Source organism: Heterodontus francisci, chromosome 23 (assembly GCF_036365525.1).
Source record: "Heterodontus francisci isolate sHetFra1 chromosome 23, sHetFra1.hap1, whole genome shotgun sequence".
Taxonomy (NCBI): Eukaryota; Metazoa; Chordata; class Chondrichthyes; order Heterodontiformes; family Heterodontidae; genus Heterodontus; species Heterodontus francisci.
In genome coordinates this window covers 53,093,909-53,120,676 of record NC_090393.1, presented here as the reverse complement: position 1 = coordinate 53,120,676, position 26,768 = coordinate 53,093,909, and the positions used below count along the sequence as shown (strand labels likewise).

The window sequence follows — 26,768 nt, the reverse complement described above, 5'->3', positions numbered from 1 at the left end:
AAGTTCATCCAGCTCCAGCTCCAGTTCCCTAACGCGGTCTGCGAGGAGCTGGAGTTGGGTGCACTTCCCGCAGATGCAGTCAGCAGGGACACTCTTGGCGACCCCTACCTCCCACATTCTGCAGGAGGAACATACAACTGCCTTTACCTCCATTCCCACTATTCTAGATTCCCAATAAATCTACTGAAAAACCAAACGAAAAAAAAAGTCAAAACTTGTTCGCTTAGCAATCCGACGGACTGAACTTTTTAAATAAAAAGCTTACCTTATCAACACACTAGAGTCCTTTTTTTTTTGGTTAGAGGAGGAGGGTGGGTGGGAGACACTACACGTGTAGTGTCTCGGGTACTGCCACTGCCCAAATAAATAGTTTTCCCCTTCCCAGCAGTCCCCGGTCCTCCGAAACAAAAAAGGGATTAACTTGCAACTTACTGAAATTGACCGCTCAGCTGAAAGTCCGCTCCGCACCTCGTTCTGTCAAGGCTGCTCCTCGCAAAAGACAAAGATCTTTGTCAGCATTCCATAAGGGCATCTGCTAGAGGCCGCTTGATTAGAGATATTTTGCTGAATGAGCCTTTTTCTGTATGAATCTGTGTAAATCAGCCCTTATAAGGAATGTTGTCAAGCTAGTTAGCTAAGTTCCATGGTGCCTTGCAAACATTTCATTGCTAGCTAGAATTGTATGCTATTGGTTATTCGTATAATATTTTTTGCAGGTGCCTCAACCCTGGGAGTACACTTCAACAACACCTTCTGTCACTTTACTGATGATTGAGAGTAGACTGATGGGGCAGTAATTGGCCAGGTTGGATTTGTCCTGCTTTTTGTGTACAGGACATACCTGGGCAATTTTCCATATTGCAGGGTAGTTGCCAGTGTTCTAGCTGTACTGGAACAGCTTGGCTAGGGACGCAGCAAGCTCTGGAGCACAGGTCTTCAGTCCTATTGCCGGAATGTTGTCAGGACCTTTGCAGTATCCAGTGCCTTCAGTCATTTCTTGATATCACACAGAGTGAATCGAATTGGCTGCAGACTGCCATCTGTGATGCTGGGGACTTCAGGAAGAGGCCGAGATGGATCATCAACTCGGCACTTTTGGCTGAAGATTGTTGCAGATGCTTCAGCCTTATCTTTTGCACTGATGTGCTGGGCTCCACCATCATTGAGGATGGGGATGTGTGTGGAACCACACTTGCTGTGGTCAGGTGGGAGTTGAACAGTGAGAACCAACCAAATCTCACCACATGGCTGTAACAGCATTCAAGACTCGATTGGCTAAGTGAATGAAGAAAAGAGGGATATAAGAACAGAGCAAATAAATGTGATGAGGGTTATTTGTTCATAATGAAAGTAAATGCTAATATGAACCAGTTGGGTCGAATGGCTTATTTCCATCTTATAACTTCTATGTATAAGTGTTAGGGAAGTGTTTTTGCAGAAATTGTCCTCAATTTACCTCTCCCTTGCAGATATGTTCTCCCTCCTGCCTCAGAAAGGAAGTTCTCCATCAAAGGGGCTTCTCTGGAGGGCCAAAGTAATCAGGGTTTTTTCAGTAGGCAGGGTCGGCAAGATGAGGCAGAAAGACTGGGAGTTCCAAGGTGCATTTCTGCAAGGAGTCATTCATTCTGATCCGTCAGCATTGCTGCACAAAAATCAGGTGCAGTTATTATCTTTTAAAGCAGTTTCCACTATCCTTTGCTTTATTAAAGTGGGAGGGTCAAGAACCAGACGACAATGAATTAAGGTGAATGGCAAAAGAACCAAGGATGATATGAGGGAAAAACCTTTTCAATGCAACGAGTGGTTAGGGTTCTGGAAAGCACTTGCTGAGAGTGTGGTGGAGGCAGATTCAATTGTGGCTTTCAAAAGGGAATCGGATAAGCACCTGAAGAGAGAAACTCTGTGGGGTTATGGGGAAAAGATAGGGGAGTGAGACTAGCTGAGTTGCAGAGAGCTGGCATGGATACAATGGACTGAATGGCCTCCTTCTAAGTTGTAACCATTCTATGATTCTATGCTTCGCTCAAACGGAGGACGAGCTACTGCTGGACTTTTAAAATAAACATAAATACTTTGGTGAAATCTCTTCACTCCATGGTGCCTTCCTTGTTAAGGGACATCATTGTCATAGGTCAGGAAACAAAGGCATTGCACATGCGTACGTGTATCTACACATGAGCTCCATGCTGTAAATGTTCTCTTACTGGAGAAAATACAGAGGCTACTTTAAGCAGGTGCCCATAGAAATGAGATTGCATTGGAAAGCTGACTGTGCCTCTTCCAACAGCACTAACGTGATAAATTTATAGCTGTGTGATCCTCACTGTGACTGATTAGGAAAGAAATCAAGTTATCAGTGATCCTTCTCCCAGTATTTCATATTAACTTACATAAAGGTGGAATGAGATCATTGTACTGTCTATTCAATTCCCTAGCATATTCTTAATTCGGAAATAAAAACAAGAAATGCTGGAAATACTCAGCAGGTCTGGCAGCATCTGTGGAGAGAGAAGCAGAGTTAACGTTTCGGGTCAGTGACCCTTCTTCGGAACTGACCCGAAACGTTAACTCTGCTTCTCTCTCCACAGATGCTGCCAGACCTGCTGAGTATTTCCAGCATTTCTTGTTTTTATTTCAGATTTCCAGCATCCGCAGTATTTTGCTTTTAGTATTTATGTTCTGAATTCGGGTTGCTATCGCTGCATCAGACTGACAAAGGAGCTGTTGGTATTATCTTCATTGTATTTGATATAAACTTGAGTGCTCTTTTAGTGCTGCCTCATGCTGAGAAAACAGCCATTCCTGGTATTTCCCAAATCCTTACTGTAAACTTGCAAAGTGTTCACAGCACAGAAACAGGCCATTTGGTCCAACAGCTACCACCTCCCACAGCTGTTCATCTTGTGCCATTAACATCAAGGTGTCAGCTGTGGTTCAGTTAGTAGTGCTCTCGCCTCTGCATCACAGGGTTGAGGTTCAAGTCCCATTCCAGGACGTGAGCACAAAGATCAAGGCTGATACTCTCAGTGCAGTTGGAGGTGCCAACTTTTGGATGAGGCATTAAATCAAGGCCTTGTTTGCCCTCTCAGGTGGATGTAAAAGATCCCATGGCACTATTTCGAAGAAGAGCAGGTGAGTTATCCCTGGTGTCCTGGCCAATATTTATTCCTCGATCAACTTCACTTAAACAGGTTATCGGGTCATTCCCACACTGCTGTTTGTGGGAGCTTGCTGTATGCAAATGGCTGCTGTGTTTCCTACATTACAACAGTGACTACACTTCCAAAGCATGTTATTGGTTGTAAAGTGCTTTGGGATGTTCTTTGGTTAGAAAGATGCTATATAAATGCAATTTTTTTTTCTTTTTTAACATGTTCTGTTTTCTCGCTCATGCTTATCTAGCTTCCCCTTGAATACATCAGTGTCAGTGCTGTATTAGTGTTGTCTCAGTTGAGAAAATTGACTGTGGCTGGTGTTTCGCCAGCATTCAGAGTAAACTAATCAGACTGGGAAGGTCAGTGTTCCTGTCTTGCAGTGCTCAATGTGAACCTATCTGCAGTCTTACTGTATTGCTTATTTTGAAAAGTTTTGTTCAGCCTCTGACTTTACAGGGTAGGGTTTGAGGAAGCAACTGCAAGCAACTTTTTATTTTCCCTTCATATTATAATACTAAATAATGCGAGTAGTGTTATTCTTTCACCCCCTCATCCCATAGGACACAGCAGTCGACTTAGTTGCTTCCTTTTGGAGCATCACATGTCTTTGGGCAGTATCTGTGTCATTAGGGAGTGTGCTCAAAAAGCTAGTCATTTAGTCTCATTCTCCTGCCCTTTCTCCAGATCCTTTTAATTTTTCTTTTTAAAATATTTATCCACTTCCTTTTCAAAAGCCATTTTGTTCCACTACATACTGTAGAATAACCCACTATGTAAAAAAAATCCCTACCTTTAGTTCTTTTAGTGATCTTTAATTTATGTCTTCCAATTACCAATCAATCTTGATTTACTTTATTTAAACCCTCATCCATTCCTTAGCCTTACCAGCTCTAATCAACCAAGCCCTAGTGTTTCTAAACTCTTCTCATAACCAAGGCCTCTTATCCCATCTACCATCTTAGTGAATCTCTCCTACCTCCTTCCATGGCCTTGACATCCTTCCTAAACTTAGTTACCCAAGCCTGGACACGATACTATTAACTGTGGCCCAGCTAATAATTTCTACAGGTTTAGCATTATCTCTATGCTTTTGTACTCTATCTACTTATAATTATTCTATATGCCTGTCTGTAACTCACTCCCAGATCTCCATTATTCTATACATAAACCAGCTGAATCCTTCAATTACACTCCTGCCTGTAAGTCACTCCTAGGTATCCATTATTCTGTATATACCATCTAAATCTCTTAATTAGATTAATACATCACACGCAGGTATCCATTATGCTTTATAAACCATTTGAATCCCTTGATTGGATTCCTGCATGTAACTCACTTTCTGATATCCATATTCTATGTATAAAGTATCTGAACCCGATTAGTTTACAGCTTGTAACTCACTTCAAGAATTCTGTGGAGCTCTTTAAGAGAAAATGAAAAGTTTATCTGATTTAATCTAATGGAATTGAGAGAAGTGTCTGCTGCAGTTAGGCAGTGTTCACTTTGGAACACGAGGAGTTAATCATTGGCCCGTGCTCTAGAGTAAGCAGCGGTGCATTGTGGATGGAAGCCTGTAGTGGTGCATTGAGTTAAAAAAAAGCATGTGGCAATACCGAGTGAATGAGATTCCCTGCTGGAGCAAGGACTGTGAGCGATGCATCCTGAGGAATGGCAGCTGCTGATCGAGGACGCCGCTCATCTCCGTGCTAATATAGAGCTCTGCTTCACCAACTGACACAGCCGAGAGGGATGAAGGGCAGAGGCTGCTGGGAGACGGGATCTGCACGCTCGTTCTGCCACTCGGGATGCCTGAGTAAATTGAAGAGGGGTTAGTGGCCTTGCAGCGCTTCTGTTTAACACAAAGCATGGCTTGTGAATAGCAGCCGTCGCTGTGCTCATCTTAAAAACTGCACCGTCAGCAAGTTGCACAGGACAATAATTGTGGTGTAGGGGCTGGATCAGAATAAAATCCAGTAATATAACCATTGCCAGGCCCTGATTCAGAAAAGAAAGAGCTTTGAATGCACGTGATTGATTCTAAATCCCATAACCATCATTGTGTGTATCCTCCTCCCATTTGCTTTAATAATCCAGTATTGATCACTTTATAATAATGCACTGCAATGAGTGAGTGCCATTCCTCCCATACTCTTGTGTGCTGATAGGAGAAGGAGTTTCTCTGTGCTTTTGCAGTTATCTATTTCCAAGCATGGAATGATAATACAAAGCAGTGAAATGGGACAAGATTCACAAAAGAATCAAGCAATTGATCCAGTGACTATCCATGCTTCATTTAGTCGTGGCCCTGTGATTTGAATGTGAAGTATTAAACGGTTAAATCGCGACATTAGGGTACAGTGTTAATTACAAATGCTCAGTGCAGGATCAGTGCTCTAAAATATTTCTCTCCAAGTAGTCACTTTTTCAGAATTCGCCATCCACTGCTCGCTCCTCAGCCACAATTACTGAGGTTGCCCTGTTCTGAAATGACGCATGTATTGATTAGGACTGGGCTCTTGGTGACCCAGTCAACGGGCACCTTTAGCCACTGAAATAGGTTTCTGTCTGTCCAGCTGCTGGAGCAGGAGCCTCTTTTCTTGATTCTCAGGACAGGTGGTTGTCTACTTAACCCCTGGGACCTTATGCACTCTGCTTGGCCCGTATTACCAAGCGCTGCCTGGCATGTGCTGGTACAGTACCCTAGACTATCTTGTGGGCATTAATTTATCACATATAACATGATGAAATAAATAGGTTAACAATAACGTTAAAATAATCCGAAAGTGAAAATCTAGTCTGCTGTACTCATTCCTCTTAGTCTCTGATCCAGGCAAACACAGATACAGAAGCAGAAAATGTTGGAAGTACTCAGCAGGTCAAGCAGCATGGGTGGAGAGACAAACAGAGTTAACGTTTCAGGTCTGTGACCTTTCATCAGAACTGTCAAAACTGTAAATAACACAGGGTGCAGTATGTCTCTCTAATAACACAGGATGCAGTGTCTCAATTATAAATTACCCAGGGTGCAGAGTATCTGGTTAAAATAACACAGGGTGCATTGTCACTAGTCTAAATGACACAGGGTACAAGTTGTCCAGTATAGATAACACAGGGTGCATGTTGTCCAGTATAGATACACACGGTGCAAGTTGTCTAGTATAGATAACACGGGGTGAAAGTTGTCTAGTATAGATAACACGGGGTGCAAATTGTCTAGTATAGATAACACGGGGTGCAAGTTGTCTAGTATAGATACACAGGGTGAAAGTTGTCTAGTATAGATAACACGGGGTGCAAATTGTCTAGTATAGATAACACGGGGTGCAAGTTGTCCAGTATAGATACACAGGGTGAAAGTTGTCTAGTATAGATAACACGGGGTGCAAGTTGTCTAGTATAGATAACACAGGGTGCAAGTTGTCTAGTATAGATACACAGGGTGAAAGTTGTCTAGTATAGAGAACACAGGGTGCAAATTGTCTAGTATAGATAACACGAGGTGCAAGTTGTCTAGTATAGATAACACAGGGTGCAAGTTGTCTAGTATAGATAACACGGGGTGAAAGTTGTCTAGTATAGATAACACGGGGTGCAAATTGTCTAGTATAGATAACACGGGGTGCAAGTTGTCTAGTATAGATACACAGGGTGAAAGTTGTCTAGTATAGATAACACGGGGTGCAAATTGTCCAGTATAGATAACACGGAGTGCAAATTGTCTAGTATAGATAACACGGGGTGCAAGTTGTCTAGTATAGATACACAGGGTGAAAGTTGTCTAGTATAGATAACACAGGGTGCAAGTTGTCGAGTATAGATAACACGGGGTGAAAGTTGTCTAGTATAGATAACACAGGGTGCAAGTTGTCCAGTATAGAGACACGGGGTGAAAGCTGTCGAGTATAGATAACACGGGGTGAAAGTTGTCCAGTATAGAGACACAGGGTGCAAGTTGTCGAGTATAGATAACACGGGGTGAAAGTTGTCGAGTATAGATAACACGGGGTGAAAGTTGTCTAGTATAGATAACACGGGGTGCAACTTGTCGAGTTTTGATAACACGGGGTGAAAGTTGTCTAGTATAGATAACACAGGGTGCAAGTTGTCCAGTATAGAGACACAGGGTGCAAGTTGTCTAATATAGATAACACAGGGTGCAACTTGTCGAGTTTTGATAACACGGGGTGCAAGTTGTCGAGTATAGATAACACAGGGTGAAAGCTGTCGAGTATAGATAACACGGGGTGAAAGTTGTCGAGTATAGATAACACGGGGTGAAAGTTGTCGAGTATAGATAACACGGGGTGAAAGTTGTCCAGTATAGAGACACAGGGTGCAAGTTGTCGAGTATAGATAACACGGGGTGAAAGTTGTCGAGTATAGATAACACGGGGTGAAAGTTGTCCAGTATAGAGACACAGGGTGCAAGTTGTCGAGTATAGATAACACGGGGTGAAAGTTGTCTAGTATAGATAACACGGGGTGAAAGTTGTCTAGTATAGATAACACAGGGTGCAAGTTGTCCAGTATAGAGACACAGGGTGCAAGTTGTCTAATATAGATAACACAGGGTGCAACTTGTCGAGTTTTGATAACACGGGGTGCAAGTTGTCGAGTATAGATAACACAGGGTGCAAGTTGTCGAGTATAGATAACACAGGATGCAAGTTGTCTAGTATAGATAACACAGGGCGCAAGTTGTCTAAAATAGATAACACAGGGTGCAAGTTGTCCAGTATAGATAACACAGGGCGCAAGTTGTCTAGTATAGATACACAGGGTGCAGTGTCTCCAGAATCAATAACACAGGGGGAAGTGTGTCTAGCAAATAACACAGGGTGCATTGTCTCAATTATAAATAACCCAGAGTTCAGTGTCTCTAGTATAACAACAAAGGGTACAGTACATCTGGTATAGATAACACAGGGTGCAGAGTGTCCTGTATAAATGTACAGTGTCACAAGAAAAGTAACACAGGTGGTGCAGTGTCTCTCGTATAAATAACAGAGGAACAGTGTGTCTAATATAAATAACATAGGTTGCAGTGTCTCTAGTATAAATAACACGGGGTACAGTATATCTAGCTTTAATAACACAGGGTGCAGTGCATCTGGAATACATAACACGGGGTGCAGAGTGTCTAGTATAAATGTACAGTGTCACAAGAAAAGTAACACAGGGTGCAGTGTTTCTAGTATAAATAAGATAGAGTGCAGTGTCTCTAGAATAAGTAACAGTGGGTGCAGTGTCATTAATATAAATAACGCAGGAAGCAGTGTGTCTAATACAAATAACACACCATGCAGTGTATCTGGTATAAATAATACAGGGTACAGTGTGTCTAGTATATATAACAGAGTGCAGTGTGTCTCTAGTATAAGTAACACAGGAAGCAGTGTCTCTAGTATAAATAACAGAGGGAACTGTGCGTCTAGTATAAATAACACAGGTTGCAGTGTCTCTAGTATAAATAACATGGGGTGCAGTATGTAAGTTTTAATAACACAGGGTACAGTGCATCTGGAATAGATAACACGGGGTGCAGAGTGTCTAGTATAAATGTACAGTGTCACAAGAAAAGTAACACAGGGTGCAGTGTCTCTAGTATAAATAACATAGGGTGCAGTATATTTAGTATAGATAACACAGAGTGCACTGTATCTGGTATAAATAAGACAGGGTGCAGTGTGCCTCATCTAAATAACACGGGGTGAACTGTGTCTTGTATAAATAACACATGGTGCAGTGTAACTGGTATAAATAAGACAGGGTGCAGTGTGCCTCATATAAATAACACGGGGTGAACTGTGTCTTGTATAAATAACACATGGTGCAGTGTATCTGGTATAAATAACACAGGGTGCAGTGCACTGGAATAGATAACACGGGGTGCAGAGTGTCTAGTATAAATGTACAGTGTCACAAGAAAAGTAACACAGGGTGCAGTGTCTCTAGTATAAGTAACATAGGGTGCAGTGTCTCTAATATAACTAAGAGAGCGTGCAGAGTCATTAATATAAATAACGCAGGGAGCAGTGTGTCTAATACAAATAACACACCATGCAGTGTATCTGTTATAAAGAATGCAGGGTACAGTATGTCCAGTATATATAACACAGAGTGCAGTGTGTCTCTAGTATAAGTAACACAGGGAGCAGTGTCTCTCGTATAAATAACACAGGGTGCAGTGTATCTGGTATAGATAACACAGGGTGCAGTGTCTCTGGTATAAATAACACAGGGTGCAGTGTATCTGGTATAGATAACACAGGGTGCAGTGTCTCTGGTATAAATAACACAGGGTGCAGTGAGCCTCATATAAATAACACGGGGTGCAATGTCTCTAGTATAAATAACACATGGTGCAGTATATCTAGTATAAATAACACAGGGTGCAGTATATTTAGTATAGATAACACAGAGTGCACTGTATCTGGTATAAATAAGACAGGGTGCAGTGTGCCTCATATAAATAACACGGGGTGCACTGTGTCTTGTATAAATAACACATGGTGCAGTGTATCGGGTATAAATAACACAGGGTGCAGTGTATCTGGTATAAATAACACAGGATGCACTGTGTCTAGTATAAATAACACAAGGTGCAGTATATTTAGTATAGATAACACAGTGTGCACTGTATCTGGTATAAATAAGACAGAGTACTGTGTGCCTCATATAAATAACACAGGGTGCAATGTCTCTAGTATAAATAACACATGGTGCAGTGTATCTGGTATAAATAACACAGGGTGCAGAGTGTTGAGTATAAATGTGCAATGTCATGAGAAAAATAACATAGGATGCAGTGTGTTTAGTATAAACAATATGGTGCAGTGTCTCTAGTATAAATAACACAGGGTGCAGTGTGCTGAGTAGAAAAAAGCACAGAGGGTGCCATGTGTCTCGAGTGTAGGTAATAGTGTGCTGTGTAATTAATATAAATAACACAGGGTGCAAGGTCACTGGGATAAATAACACAGGGTGCACTGTCTCTAGTATTAATTAGACATCGTGCATTGCATGTGCTATAAACAACTAAAGGAGCAGTGTTTCTAGTATAAATAACACAGGGAGCTGTGTCTCTAGTATAACTAACAGTGGGTGCAGTGTCATTAATATAAATAACACAGGGAATAGTGTGTCTAATACAAATAACACTCCATGCAGTGTATCTGGTATAAATAACACAGGGTGCAGTATGTCTAATATATATAACACAGGGTGCAGTGTCTCTAGTATAAATAACATAGAGAGCAGTGTCGCTTGTATAAATAACACAGGGTGCAGTGTCTCTAGTATAAATAACATAGAGAGCAGTGTCGCTTGTATAAATAACACAGGGTGCAGTGTGTCTAGTATAAAAAACAGAGTGCAGTGTCATTAATATAAATAACACAGGGAGCAGTGTCTCTCATATAAAAAACAAAGGGTGCAGTGTCATTAATATAAATAACACAGGGTGCAGTGTGTCTGGTATAAATGACAGAGGGTGCAATGTGTCCAATATAAATGACACCGGGTGCAGTGTGTCTAGTATAAATAACACAGGGTGCAGTGTGTCTGGTATAAATGACACAGGGTGAAGTGTGTCGAGTATAAATAACACAGGGTGCAGTGTGTCTAATATAAATGACACAGGGTGCAGTGTGTCTAGTATAAATGACACCGGGTGCAGTGTGTCTAGTATAAATGACACAGGGTGCAGTGTATCTAGTATAAATAACACAGGGTGCAGTGTATCTAATATAAATGACACCGGGTGCAGTGTGTCTAATATAAATGACACAGGGTGCAGTGTATCTAGTATAAATGACACCAGGTGCAGTGTGTCTAATATAAATGACATCGGGTGCAGTGTGTCTAGTATAAATGACACAGGGTGCAGTGTGTCTAGTATAAATAACACAGGGTGCAGTGTGTCAAAAATAAATGACACCGGGTGCAGTGTGTCTGGTATAAATGACACAGGGTGCAGTGTGTCTAGTATAAATAACACAGGGTGCAGTGTGTCAAAAATAAATGACACCGGGTGCAGTGTGTCTGGTATAAATGACACCGGGTGCAGTGTGTCTAGTATAAATGACACAGGGTGCAGTGTGTCTAATATAAATGACACAGGGTGCAGTGTGTCTAATATAAATGACACTGGGTGCAGTGTGTCTAGTATAAATGACACCGGGTGCAGTGTGTCTAGTATAAATGACACCGGGTGCAATGTGTCTAATATAAATGACACCGGGTGCAGTGTGTCTAGTATAAATGACACCGGGTGCAGTGTGTCTAATATAAATGACACAGGGTGCAGTGTGTCTAATATAAATGACACTGGGTGCAGTGTGTCCAGTATAAATGACACAGGGTGCAGTGTGTCTAGTATAAATGACACCGGGTGCAGTGTGTCCAGTATAAATGACACAGGGTGCAGTGTGTCTAGTATAAATGACACAGGGTGCAGTGTGTCTAATATAAATGACACCAGGTGCAGTGTGTCTAGTATAAATGATACCGGGTGCAGTGTGTCTAGTATAAATGACACAGGGTGCAGTGTGTCTAATATAAATGACACAGGGTGCAGTGTGTCTAATATAAATGACACTGGGTGCAGTGTGTCCAGTATAAATGACACAGGGTGCAGTGTGTCGAGTATAAATGACACAGGGTGCAGTGTGTCTAGCATAAATGACACCGGGTGCAGTGTGTCCAGTATAAATGACACCGGGTGCAGTGTGTCTAATATAAATGACACCGGGTGCAGTGTGTCCAGTATAAATAACACAGGGTGCAGTGTGTCTAGCATAAATAACACAGGGTGCAGTGTGTCTAGTAAAAATGACACCGGGTGCAGTGTGTCTAGTATAAATAACACAGGGTGCAGTGTGTCTAGTATAAAAAACAGAGTGCAGTGTCTCTAATATAAATAACACAGGGAGCAGTGTCTCTCATATCAAAAACAAAGGGTGCAGTGTCATTAATATAAATAACACAGGGTGCAGTGTGTCTAGTATAAATAACACAGGGTGCAGTGTGTCTAATATAAATGACACCGGGTGCAGTGTGTCTAGTATAAATGACACAGGGTGCAGTGTGTCTAGTATAAATGACACCGGGTGCAGTGTGTCTAGTATAAATGACACAGGGTGCAGTGTATCTAGTATAAATAACACAGGGTGCAGTGTGTCTAATATAAATGACATCGGGTGCAGTGTGTCTAGTATAAATGACACAGGGTGCGGTGTGTCTAGAAAGTGACACCGGGTGCAGTGTGTCTAGTATAAATGACACAGGATGCAGTGTGTCTAGTATAAATAACACAGGGTGCAGTGTGTCTAATATAAATGACACCGGGTGCAGTGTGTCTAGTATAAATGACACCGGGTGCAGTGTGTCTAATATAAATGACACAGGGTGCAGTGTGTCTAATATAAATGACACAGGGTGCAGTGTATCTAGTATAAATGACACAGGGCGCAGTGTGTCTAGTATAAATGACACCGGGTGCAGTGTGTCTAATATAAATGACACCGGGTGCAGTGTGTCTAGTATAAATGACACAGGCTGCAGTGTGTCTAATATAAATGACACCGGGTGCAGTGTGTCTAGTATAAATGACACCGGGTGCAGTGTGTCTAATATAAATGACACAGGGTGCAGTGTGTCCAGTATAAATGACACAGGGTGCAGTGTGTCTAGTATAAATGACACCGGGTGCAGTGTGTCTAGTATAAATGACACAGGGTGCAGTGTGTCCAGTATAAATGACACCGGGTGCAGTGTGTCTAATATAAATGACACCGGGTGCAGTGTGTCTAGTATAAATGACACCGGGTGCAGTGTGTCTAGTATAAATGACACAGGGTGCAGTGTGTCTAGTATAAAGGACACAGGGTGCAGTGTGTCTAGTATAAATGACACAGGGTGCAGTGTGTCTAATATAAATGACACCGGGTGCAGTGTGTCTAGTATAAATGACACAGGGTGCAGTGTGTCTAGTATAAATAACACAGGGTGCAGTGTGTCAAAAATAAATGACACCAGGTGCAGTGTATCTGGTATAAATGACACCGGGTGCAGTGTGTCTAGTATAAATGACACAGGGTGCAGTGTGTCTAATATAAATGACACAGGGTGCAGTGTGTCTAATATAAATGACACTGGGTGCAGTGTGTCTAGTATAAATGACACCGGGTGCAGTGTGTCTAGTATAAATGACACCGGGTGCAATGTGTCTAATATAAATGACACCGGGTGCAGTGTGTCTAGTATAAATGACACCGGGTGCAGTGTGTCTAATATAAATGACACAGGGTGCAGTGTGTCTAATATAAATGACACTGGGTGCAGTGTGTCCAGTATAAATGACACAGGGTGCAGTGTGTCTAGTATAAATGACACCGGGTGCAGTGTGTCCAGTATAAATGACACAGGGTGCAGTGTGTCTAGTATAAATGACACAGGGTGCAGTGTGTCTAATATAAATGACACCGGGTGCAGTGTGTCTAGTATAAATGACACCGGGTGCAATGTGTCTAATATAAATGACACCGGGTGCAGTGTGTCTAGTATAAATGACACCGGGTGCAGTGTGTCTAATATAAATGACACAGGGTGCAGTGTGTCTAATATAAATGACACTGGGTGCAGTGTGTCCAGTATAAATGACACAGGGTGCAGTGTGTCTAGTATAAATGACACAGGGTGCAGTGTGTCCAGTATAAATGACACAGGGTGCAGTGTGTCTAGTATAAATGACACAGGGTGCAGTGTGTCTAATATAAATGACACCGGGTGCAGTGTGTCTAGTATAAATGATACCGGGTGCAGTGTGTCTAGTATAAATGACACAGGGTGCAGTGTGTCTAATATAAATGACACAGGGTGCAGTGTGTCTAATATAAATGACACTGGGTGCAGTGTGTCCAGTATAAATGACACAGGGTGCAGTGTGTCGAGTATAAATGACACAGGGTGCAGTGTGTCTAGCATAAATGACACCGGGTGCAGTGTGTCCAGTATAAATGACACCGGGTGCAGTGTGTCTAATATAAATGACACCGGGTGCAGTGTGTCCAGTATAAATAACACAGGGTGCAGTGTGTCTAGTATAAATAACACAGGGTGCAGTGTGTCTAGTAAAAATGACACCGGGTGCAGTGTGTCTAGTATAAATAACACAGGGTGCAGTGTGTCTAGTATAAATGACACTGGGTGCAGTGTGTCTAGTATAAATGACACCGGGTGCAGTGTGTCTAGTATAAATGACACCGGGTGCAGTGTGTCTAGTATAAATGACACTGGGTGCAGTGTGTCTAGTATAAATGACACCGGGTGCAGTGTGTCTAGTATAAATGACACCGGGTGCAATGTGTCTAATATAAATGACACCGGGTGCAGTGTGTCTAGTATAAATGACACCGGGTGCAGTGTGTCTAATATAAATGACACAGGGTGCAGTGTGTCTAATATAAATGACACTGGGTGCAGTGTGTCCAGTATAAATGACACAGGGTGCAGTGTGTCTAGTATAAATGACACCGGGTGCAGTGTGTCTAGTATAAATGACACCGGGTGCAATGTGTCTAATATAAATGACACCGGGTGCAGTGTGTCTAGTATAAATGACACTGGGTGCAGTGTGTCTAATATAAATGACACAGGGTGCAGTGTGTCTAATATAAATGACACTGGGTGCAGTGTGTCCAGTATAAATGACACAGGGTGCAGTGTGTCTAGTATAAATGACACCGGGTGCAGTGTGTCCAGTATAAATGACACAGGGTGCAGTGTGTCTAGTATAAATGACACCGGGTGCAGTGTGTCTAGTATAAATGACACCGGGTGCAGTGTGTCTAATATAAATGACACAGGGTGCAGTGTGTCTAATATAAATGACACTGGGTGCAGTGTGTCCAGTATAAATGACACAGGGTGCAGTGTGTCTAGTATAAATGACACAGGGTGCAGTGTGTCCAGTATAAATGACACAGGGTGCAGTGTGTCTAGTATAAATGACACAGGGTGCAGTGTGTCTAATATAAATGACACCGGGTGCAGTGTGTCTAGTATAAATGATACCGGGTGCAGTGTGTCTAGTATAAATGACACAGGGTGCAGTGTGTCTAATATAAATGACACAGGGTGCAGTGTGTCTAATATAAATGACACTGGGTGCAGTGTGTCCAGTATAAATGACACAGGGTGCAGTGTGTCGAGTATAAATGACACAGGGTGCAGTGTGTCTAGCATAAATGACACCGGGTGCAGTGTGTCCAGTATAAATGACACCGGGTGCAGTGTGTCTAATATAAATGACACCGGGTGCAGTGTGTCCAGTATAAATAACACAGGGTGCAGTGTGTCTAGTATAAATAACACAGGGTGCAGTGTGTCTAGTAAAAATGACACCGGGTGCAGTGTGTCTAGTATAAATAACACAGGGTGCAGTGTGTCTAGTATAAAAAACAGAGTGCAGTGTCTCTAATATAAATAACACAGGGAGCAGTGTCTCTCATATCAAAAACAAAGGGTGCAGTGTCATTAATATAAATAACACAGGGTGCAGTGTGTCTAGTATAAATAACACAGGGTGCAGTGTGTCTAATATAAATGACACCGGGTGCAGTGTGTCTAGTATAAATGACACAGGGTGCAGTGTGTCTAGTATAAATGACACCGGGTGCAGTGTGTCTAGTATAAATGACACAGGGTGCAGTGTATCTAGTATAAATAACACAGGGTGCAGTGTGTCTAATATAAATGACATCGGGTGCAGTGTGTCTAGTATAAATGACACAGGGTGCGGTGTGTCTAGAAAGTGACACCGGGTGCAGTGTGTCTAGTATAAATGACACAGGATGCAGTGTGTCTAGTATAAATAACACAGGGTGCAGTGTGTCTAATATAAATGACACCGGGTGCAGTGTGTCTAGTATAAATGACACCGGGTGCAGTGTGTCTAATATAAATGACACAGGGTGCAGTGTGTCTAATATAAATGACACAGGGTGCAGTGTATCTAGTATAAATGACACAGGGTGCAGTGTGTCTAGTATAAATGACACCGGGTGCAGTGTGTCTAGTATAAATGACACAGGCTGCAGTGTGTCTAATATAAATGACACCGGGTGCAGTGTGTCTAGTATAAATGACACCGGGTGCAGTGTGTCTAATATAAATGACACAGGGTGCAGTGTGTCCAGTATAAATGACACAGGGTGCAGTGTGTCTAGTATAAATGACACCGGGTGCAGTGTGTCTAGTATAAATGACACAGGGTGCAGTGTGTCCAGTATAAATGACACCGGGTGCAGTGTGTCTAGTATAAATGACACAGGGTGCAGTGTGTCTAGTATAAATGACACAGGGTGCAGTGTGTCTAATATAAATGACACCGGGTGCAGTGTGTCTAGTATAAATGACACCGGGTGCAGTGTGTCTAGTATAAATGACACAGGGTGCAGTGTGTCTAGTATAAAGGACACAGGGTGCAGTGTGTCTAGTATAAATGACACAGGGTGCAGTGTGTCTAATATAAATGACACCGGGTGCAGTGTGTCTAGTATAAATGACACAGGGTGCAGTGTGTCTAGTATAAATAACACAGGGTGCAGTGTGTCAAAAATAAATGACACCAGGTGCAGTGTGTCTGGTATAAATGACACCGGGTGCAGTGTGTCTAGTATAAATGACACAGGGTGCAGTGTGTCTAATATAAATGACACAGGGTGCAGTGTGTCTAATATAAATGACACTGGGTGCAGTGTGTCTAGTATAAATGACACCGGGTGCAGTGTGTCTAGTATAAATGACACCGGGTGCAATGTGTCTAATATAAATGACACCGGGTGCAGTGTGTCTAGTATAAATGACACCGGGTGCAGTGTGTCTAATATAAATGACACAGGGTGCAGTGTGTCTAATATAAATGACACTGGGTGCAGTGTGTCCAGTATAAATGACACAGGGTGCAGTGTGTCTAGTATAAATGACACCGGGTGCAGTGTGTCCAGTATAAATGACACAGGGTGCAGTGTGTCTAGTATAAATGACACAGGGTGCAGTGTGTCTAATATAAATGACACCGGGTGCAGTGTGTCTAGTATAAATGATACCGGGTGCAGTGTGTCTAGTATAAATGACACAGGGTGCAGTGTGTCTAATATAAATGACACAGGGTGCAGTGTGTCTAATATAAATGACACTGGGTGCAGTGTGTCCAGTATAAATGACACAGGGTGCAGTGTGTCGAGTATAAATGACACAGGGTGCAGTGTGTCTAGCATAAATGACACCGGGTGCAGTGTGTCCAGTATAAATGACACCGGGTGCAGTGTGTCTAATATAAATGACACCGGGTGCAGTGTGTCCAGTATAAATAACACAGGGTGCAGTGTGTCTAGTATAAATAACACAGGGTGCAGTGTGTCTAGTAAAAATGACACCGGGTGCAGTGTGTCTAGTATAAATAACACAGGGTGCAGTGTGTCTAGTATAAAAAACAGAGTGCAGTGTCTCTAATATAAATAACACAGGGAGCAGTGTCTCTCATATCAAAAACAAAGGGTGCAGTGTCATTAATATAAATAACACAGGGTGCAGTGTGTCTAGTATAAATAACACAGGGTGCAGTGTGTCTAATATAAATGACACCGGGTGCAGTGTGTCTAGTATAAATGACACAGGGTGCAGTGTGTCTAGTATAAATGACACCGGGTGCAGTGTGTCTAGTATAAATGACACAGGGTGCAGTGTATCTAGTATAAATAACACAGGGTGCAGTGTGTCTAATATAAATGACATCGGGTGCAGTGTGTCTAGTATAAATGACACAGGGTGCGGTGTGTCTAGAAAGTGACACCGGGTGCAGTGTGTCTAGTATAAATGACACAGAATGCAGTGTGTCTAGTATAAATAACACAGGGTGCAGTGTGTCTAATATAAATGACACCGGGTGCAGTGTGTCTAGTATAAATGACACCGGGTGCAGTGTGTCTAATATAAATGACACAGGGTGCAGTGTGTCTAATATAAATGACACAGGGTGCAGTGTATCTAGTATAAATGACACAGGGTGCAGTGTGTCTAGTATAAATGACACCGGGTGCAGTGTGTCTAATATAAATGACACCGGGTGCAGTGTGTCTAGTATAAATGACACAGGCTGCAGTGTGTCCAATATAAATGACACCGGGTGCAGTGTGTCTAGTATAAATGACACCGGGTGCAGTGTGTCTAATATAAATGACACAGGGTGCAGTGTGTCCAGTATAAATGACACAGGGTGCAGTGTGTCTAGTATAAATGACACCGGGTGCAGTGTGTCTAGTATAAATGACACAGGGTGCAGTGTGTCCAGTATAAATGACACAGGGTGCAGTGTGTCTAGTATAAATGACACAGGGTGCAGTGTGTCTAGTATAAATGACACAGGGTGCAGTGTGTCTAATATAAATGACACCGGGTGCAGTGTGTCTAGTATAAATGACACCGGGTGCAGTGTGTCTAGTATAAATGACACAGGGTGCAGTGTGTCTAGTATAAAGGACACAGGGTGCAGTGTGTCTAGTATAAATGACACAGGGTGCAGTGTGTCTAATATAAATGACACCGGGTGCAGTGTGTCTAGTATAAATGACACAGGGTGCAGTGTGTCTAGTATAAATGACACCGGGTGCAGTGTGTCCAGTATAAATGACACCGGGTGCAGTGTGTCTAGTATAAATGACACAGGGTGCAGTGTGTCTAGTATAAAGGACACAGTTTAGTTTTAGTTTAGTTTAGAGATACAGCACTGAAACAGGCCCTTCGGCCCACCGAGTCTGTGCCGACCATCAACCACCCATTTATACTAATCCTACACTAATCCCATATTCCTACCACATCCCCACCTGTCCCTATATTTTCCCTACCACCTACCTATACTAGGGGCAATTTCTAATGGCCAATTTACCTATCAACCTGCAAGTCTTTGGCATGTGGGAGGAAACCGGAGCACCCGGAGGAAACCCACGCAGACACAGGGAGAACTTGCAAACTCCACACAGGCAGTACCAGGAATTGAACCCGGGTCGCTGGAGCTGTGAGGCTGCGGTGCTAACCACTGCGCCACTGTGCCGCAACTAGACACAGGGTGCAGTGTGTCTAGTATAAATGACACAGGGTGCAGTGTGTCTAATATAAATGACACAGGGTGCAGTGTGTCTAGTATAAATGACACCGGGTGCAGTGTGTCTAGTATAAATAACACATGGTGCAGTGTGTTTAATATGAATGACACCGGGTGCAGTGTGTCTAGTATAAATGACACAGGGTGCAGTGTGTCTAGTATAAATGACACAGGGTGCAGTGTGTCTAGTATAAATAACACATGGTGCAGTGTGTTTCATATAAATGACACCGGGTGCAGTGTGTCTAGTATAAATAACACAGGGTGCAGTGTGTCTAGTATAAATGACACAGGGTGCAGTGTGTCCAGTATAAATAACACATGGTGCAGTGTGTTTAATATAAATGACACCGGGTGCAGTGTGTCTAGTATAAATAACACAGGGTGCAGTGTGTCTAGTATAAATGACACCGGGTGCAGTGTGTCTAGTATAAATGACACAGGGTGCAGTGTGTCTAGTATAAATGACACCGGGTGCAGTGTGTCTAGTATAAATGACACAGGGTGCAGTGTGTCGAGTATAAATGACACCGGGTGCAGTGTGTCTAATATAAATGACACCGGGTGCAGTGTGTCTCGTATAAATGACACAGGGTGCAGTGTGTCTAGTATAAATGACACAGGGTGCAGTGTGTCTAGTATAAATAACACATGGTGCAGTGTGTTTAATATAAATGACACCGGGTGCAGTGTGTCTAGTATAAATAACACAGGGTGCAGTGTGTCTAGTATAAATGACACCGGGTGCAGTGTGTCCAGTATAAATGACACAGGGTGCAGTGTGTCTAGTATAAATGACACCGGGTGCAGTGTGTCTAGTATAAATGACACAGGGTGCAGTGTGTCGAGTATAAATGACACCGGGTGCAGTGTGTCTAGCATAAATGACACCGGGTGCAGTGTGTCCAGTATAAATGACACCGGGTGCAGTGTGTCTAATATAAATGACACCGGGTGCAGTGTGTCCAGTATAAATAACACAGGGTGCAGTGTGTCTAGTATAAATAACACAGGGTGCAGTGTGTCTAGTAAAAATGACACCGGGTGCAGTGTGTCTAGTATAAATAACACAGGGTGCAGTGTGTCTAGTATAAAAAACAGAGTGCAGTGTCTCTAATATAAATAACACAGGGAGCAGTGTCTCTCATATCAAAAACAAAGGGTGCAGTGTCATTAATATAAATAACACAGGGTGCAGTGTGTCTAGTATAAATAACACAGGGTGCAGTGTGTCTAATATAAATGACACCGGGTGCAGTGTGTCTAGTATAAATGACACAGGGTGCAGTGTGTCTAGTATAAATGACACCGGGTGCAGTGTGTCTAGTATAAATGACACAGGGTGCAGTGTATCTAGTATAAATAACACAGGGTGCAGTGTGTCTAATATAAATGACATCGGGTGCAGTGTGTCTAGTATAAATGACACAGGGTGCGGTGTGTCTAGAAAGTGACACCGGGTGCAGTGTGTCTAGTATAAATGACACAGGATGCAGTGTGTCTAGTATAAATAACACAGGGTGCAGTGTGTCTAATATAAATGACACCGGGTGCAGTGTGTCTAGTATAAATGACACCGGGTGCAGTGTGTCTAATATAAATGACACAGGGTGCAGTGTGTCTAATATAAATGACACAGGGTGCAGTGTGTCTAATATAAATGACACCGGGTGCAGTGTGTCTAGTATAAATGACACAGGCTGCAGTGTGTCTAATATAAATGACACCGGGTGCAGTGTGTCTAGTATAAATGACACCGGGTGCAGTGTGTCTAATATAAATGACACAGGGTGCAGTGTGTCCAGTATAAATGACACAGGGTGCAGTGTGTCTAGTATCAATGACACCGGGTGCAGTGTGTCTAGTATAAATGACACAGGGTGCAGTGTGTCCAGTATAAATGACACCGGGTGCAGTGTGTCTAGTATAAATGACACAGGGTGCAGTGTGTCTAATATAAATGACACCGGGTGCAGTGTGTCTAGTATAAATGACACCGGGTGCAGTGTGTCTAGTATAAATGACACAGGGTGCAGTGTGTCTAGTATAAAGGACACAGGGTGCAGTGTGTCTAGTATAAATGACACAGGGTGCAGTGTGTCTAATATAAATGACACCGGGTGCAGTGTGTCTAGTATAAATGACACAGGGTGCAGTGTGTCTAGTATAAATGACACCGGGTGCAGTGTGTCCAGTATAAATGACACCGGGTGCAGTGTGTCTAGTATAAATGACACAGGGTGCAGTGTGTCTAGTATAAAGGACACAGTTTAGTTTTAGTTTAGTTTAGAGATACAGCACTGAAACAGGCCCTTCGGCCCACCGAGTCTGTGCCGACCATCAACCACCCATTTATACTAATCCTACACTAATCCCATATTCCTACCACATCCCCACCTGTCCCTATATTTTCCCTACCACCTACCTATACTAGGGGCAATTTCTAATGGCCAATTTACCTATCAACCTGCAAGTCTTTGGCATGTGGGAGGAAACCGGAGCACCCGGAGGAAACCCACGCAGACACAGGGAGAACTTGCAAACTCCACACAGGCAGTACCAGGAATTGAACCCGGGTCGCTGGAGCTGTGAGGCTGCGGTGCTAACCACTGCGCCACTGTGCCGCAACTAGACACAGGGTGCAGTGTGTCTAGTATAAATGACACAGGGTGCAGTGTGTCTAATATAAATGACACAGGGTGCAGTGTGTCTAGTATAAATGACACCGGGTGCAGTGTGTCTAGTATAAATAACACATGGTGCAGTGTGTTTAATATGAATGACACCGGGTGCAGTGTGTCTAGTATAAATGACACAGGGTGCAGTGTGTCTAGTATAAATGACACAGGGTGCAGTGTGTCTAGTATAAATAACACATGGTGCAGTGTGTTTCATATAAATGACACCGGGTGCAGTGTGTCTAGTATAAATAACACAGGGTGCAGTGTGTCTAGTATAAATGACACAGGGTGCAGTGTGTCCAGTATAAATAACACATGGTGCAGTGTGTTTAATATAAATGACACCGGGTGCAGTGTGTCTAGTATAAATAACACAGGGTGCAGTGTGTCTAGTATAAATGACACCGGGTGCAGTGTGTCTAGTATAAATGACACAGGGTGCAGTGTGTCTAGTATAAATGACACCGGGTGCAGTGTGTCTAGTATAAATGACACAGGGTGCAGTGTGTCGAGTATAAATGACACCAGGTGCAGTGTGTCTAATATAAATGACACCGGGTGCAGTGTGTCTCGTATAAATGACACAGGGTGCAGTGTGTCTAGTATAAATGACACAGGGTGCAGTGTGTCTAGTATAAATAACACATGGTGCAGTGTGTTTAATATAAATGACACCGGGTGCAGTGTGTCTAGTATAAATAACACAGGGTGCAGTGTGTCTAGTATAAATGACACCGGGTGCAGTGTGTCCAGTATAAATGACACAGGGTGCAGTGTGTCTAGTATAAATGACACCGGGTGCAGTGTGTCTAGTATAAATGACACAGGGTGCAGTGTGTCGAGTATAAATGACACCGGGTGCAGTGTGTCTAATATAAATGACACCGGGTGCAGTGTGTCTCGTATAAATGACACAGGGTGCAGTGTGTCTAGTATAAATAACACAGGGTGCAGTGTGTCTAATATAAATGACACAGGGTGCAGTGTGTCCAGTATAAATGACACAGGGTGCAGTGTGTCTAGTATAAATGACACCGGGTGCAGTGTGTCTAGTATAAATGACACAGGGTGCAGTGTGTCTAATATAAATGACACCGGGTGCAGTGTGTCTAGTATAAATGACACAGGGTGCAGTGTGTCTAATATAAATGACACAGGGTGCAGTGTGTCTAGTATAAATGACACTGGGTGCAGTGTGTCTAGTATAAATGACACCGGGTGCAGTGTGTCTGGTATAAATGACACAGGGTGCAGTGTGTCTAGCATAAATAACACAGGGTGCAGTGTGTCTAATATAAATGACACAGGGTGCAGTGTGTCTAATATAAATGACACAGGGTGCAGTGTGTCTAATATAAATGACACAGGGTGCAGTGTGTCTAGAAAGTGACACAGGGTGCAGTGTGTCTAGTATAAATGACACAGGGTGCAGTGTGTCTAGCATAAATAACACAGGGTGCAGTGTGTCTAATATAAATGACACCGGGTGCAGTGTGTCTCGTATTAATGACACAGGGTGCAGTGTGTCTAATATAAATGACTCAGGGTGCAGTGTGTCTAGTATAAATGACACTGGGTGCAGTGTGTCCAGTATAAATGACACCGGGTGCAGTGTGTCTGGTATAAATGACACCGGGTGCAGTGTGTCTAGTATAAATGACACAGGGTGCAGTGTGTCCAGTATAAAAGACACAGGGTGCAGTGTGTCTAATATAAATGACACAGGGTGCAGTGTGTCTAGTATAAATGACACTGGGTGCAGTGTGTCTAGTATAAATGACACCGGGTGCAGTGTGTCTGGTATAAATGACACAGGGTGCAGTGTGTCTAGCATAAATAACACAGGGTGCAGTGTGTCTAATATAAATGACACAGGGTGCAGTGTGTCTAGTATAAATGACACTGGGTGCAGTGTGTCTAGTATAAATGACACCGGGTGCAGTGTGTCTGGTATAAATGACACAGGGTGCAGTGTGTCTAGCATAAATGACACAGGGTGCAGTGTGTCTAATATAAATGACACAGGGTGCAGTGTGTCTAATATAAATGACACCGGGTGCAGTGTGTCTGGTATAAATGACACAGGGTGCAGTGTGTCTAGTATAAATGACACTGGGTGCAGTGTGTCTAGTATAAATGACACCGGGTGCAGTGTGTCTGGTATAAATGACACAGGGTGCAGTGTGTCTAGCATAAATAACACAGGGTGCAGTGTGTCTAATATAAATGACACAGGGTGCAGTGTGTCTAGAAAGTGACACAGGGTGCAGTGTGTCTAGTATAAATGACACAGGGTGCAGTGTGTCTAGCATAAATAACACAGGGTGCAGTGTGTCTAATATAAATGACACCGGGTGCAGTGTGTCTAGTATTAATGACACAGGGTGCAGTGTGTCTAATATAAATGACACTGGGTGCAGTGTGTCTAGTATAAATGACACCGGGTGCAGTGTGTCTGGTATAAATGACACCGGGTGCAGTGTCTAGTATAAATGACACAGGGTGCAGTGTGTCCAGTATAAATGACACAGGGTGCAGTGTGTCTAGTATAAATGACACAGGGTGCAGTGTGTCCAGTATAAATGACACAGGGTGCAGTGTGTCTAATATAAATGACACAGGGTGCAGTGTGTCCAGTATAAATAACACATGGTGCAGTGTGTCTAGTATAAATGACACAGGGTGCAGTGTGTCTAGTATAAATGACACAGGGTGCAGTGTGTCTCGTATAAATGACACCGGGTGCAGTGTGTCTAGTATAAATGACACAGGGTGCAGTGTGTCTAATATAAATGACACCGGGTGCAGTGTGTCCAGTATAAATGACACAGGGTGCAGTGTGTCTAGTATAAATGACACCGGGTGCAGTGTGTCTAGTATAAATGACACCGGGTGCAGTGTGTCTAATATAAATGACACCCGGTGCAGTGTGTCTAGTATAAATGACACCGGGTGCAGTGTGTCTAATATAAATGACACCCGGTGCAGTGTGTCTAGTATAAATAACACAGGGTGCAGTGTGTCTAATATAAATGACACCCGGTGCAGTGTGTCTAGTATAAAGGACACCGGGGGCAGTGTGTCTAGTATAAATGACACAGGGTGCAGTGTGTCTAGTATAAATGACACCGGGTGCAGTGTATCTAATATAATTGACACCGGGTGCAGTGTGTCTAGTATAAATGACACTGGGTGCAGTGTGTCTGGTATAAATGACACCGGGTGCAGTGTGTCTAATATAAATGACACAGGGTGCAGTGTGTCTAGTATAAATGACACCGGGTTCAGTGTGTCTAATATAAATGACACTGGGTGCAGTGTGTCCAGTATAAATGACACAGGGTGCAGTGTGTCTTGTATAAATGACACAGGGTGCAGTGTGTCTAGTATCAATGACACCGGGTGCAGTGTGTCTAGTATAAATAACACCGGGTGCAGTGTGTCGAATATAAATGACACAGGGTGCAGTGTGTCTAGTATAAATGACACCGGGTGCAGTGTGTCTAGTATAAATGACACCGGGTGCAGTGTGTCTAGTATAAATAACACCGGGTGCAGTGTGTCTAATATAAATGACACAGGGTGCAGTGTGTCTAGTATAAATGACACCGGGTGCAGTGTGTCTAATATAAATGACACCGGGTGCAGTGTGTCTAGTATAAATGACACAGGGTGCAGTGTGTCTAGTATAAATGACACCGGGTGCAGTGTGTCTAATATAAATGACACTGGGTGCAGTGTGTCCAGTATAAATGACACAGGGTGTAGTGTGTCTTGTACAAATGACACAGGGTGCAGTGTGTCTAGTATAAATGACACCGGGTGCAGTGTGTCCAGTATAAATGACACAGGGTGCAGTGTGTCTAGTATAAATAACACATGGTGCAGTGTGTTTAATATAAATGACACCGGGTGCAGTGTGTCTAATATAAATGACACAGGGTGCAGTGTATCTTGTATAAATGACACAGGGTGCAGTGTGTCTAGTATAAATGACACCGGGTGCAGTGTGTCCAGTATAAATGACACAGGTTGCAGTGTGTCTAGTATAAATGACACCGGGTGCAGTGTGTCCAGTATAAATGACACAGGGTGCAGTGTGTCTTGTATAAATGACACAGGGTGCAGTGTATCCAGTATAAATGACACAGGGTGCAGTGTGTCTTGTGTAAATGACACAGGGTGCAGTGTGTCTAGTATAAATGACACCGGGTGCAGTGTGTCTTGTATAAATGACACAGGGTGCAGTGTGTCTAGTATAAATGACACCGGGTGCAGTGTGTCCAGTATAAATGACACAGGGTGCAGTGTGTCTAGTATAAATGACACAGGGTGCAGTGTGTCTAGTATAAATGACACCGGGTGCAGTGTGTCCAGTATAAATGACACAGGGTGCAGTGTGTCTTGTATAAATGACACAGGGTGCAGTGTGTCTAGTATAAATGACACTGGGTGCAGTGTGTCTAGTATAAATGACACAGGGTGCAGTGTGTCTTGTATAAATGACACAGCGTGCAGTGTGTCTAGTATAAATGACACCGGGTGCAGTGTGTCCAGTATAAATGACACAGGGTGCAGTGTGTCTTGTATAAATGACACAGGGTGCAGTGTGTCTAGTATAAATGACACCGGGTGCAGAGTGTCTAATATAAATGACACAGGGTGCAGTGTGTCTAGTATAAATAACACATGGTGCAGTGTGTTTAATATAAATGACACCGGGTGCAGTGTGTCTAGTATAAATAACACATGGTGCAGTGTGTCTAG

At 43.0% G+C, this 26,768-nt stretch overlaps 1 protein-coding gene across 9 annotated transcripts in view; it reads left to right on the top strand.

The window, feature by feature from the left end:
* Positions 1-26,768, top strand: part of LOC137382817 (oxysterol-binding protein 2-like) — a 441,835-nt gene that overhangs the window by 176,560 nt on the left and 238,507 nt on the right. The window contains exon 1 of one of the 9 annotated variants that reach the window (XM_068055291.1): positions 4,766-4,968. The exons of 7 other annotated variants lie outside the window; for them this stretch is intronic. In XM_068055291.1, the coding sequence (XP_067911392.1) occupies positions 4,905-4,968 (64 nt within the window). In that variant the 5' untranslated portion in view covers positions 4,766-4,904. Of the gene's footprint in view, positions 1-4,765; positions 4,984-26,768 lie in introns of those variants that run through there. One more of the 9 variants, XM_068055289.1, reaches the window with a different exon arrangement.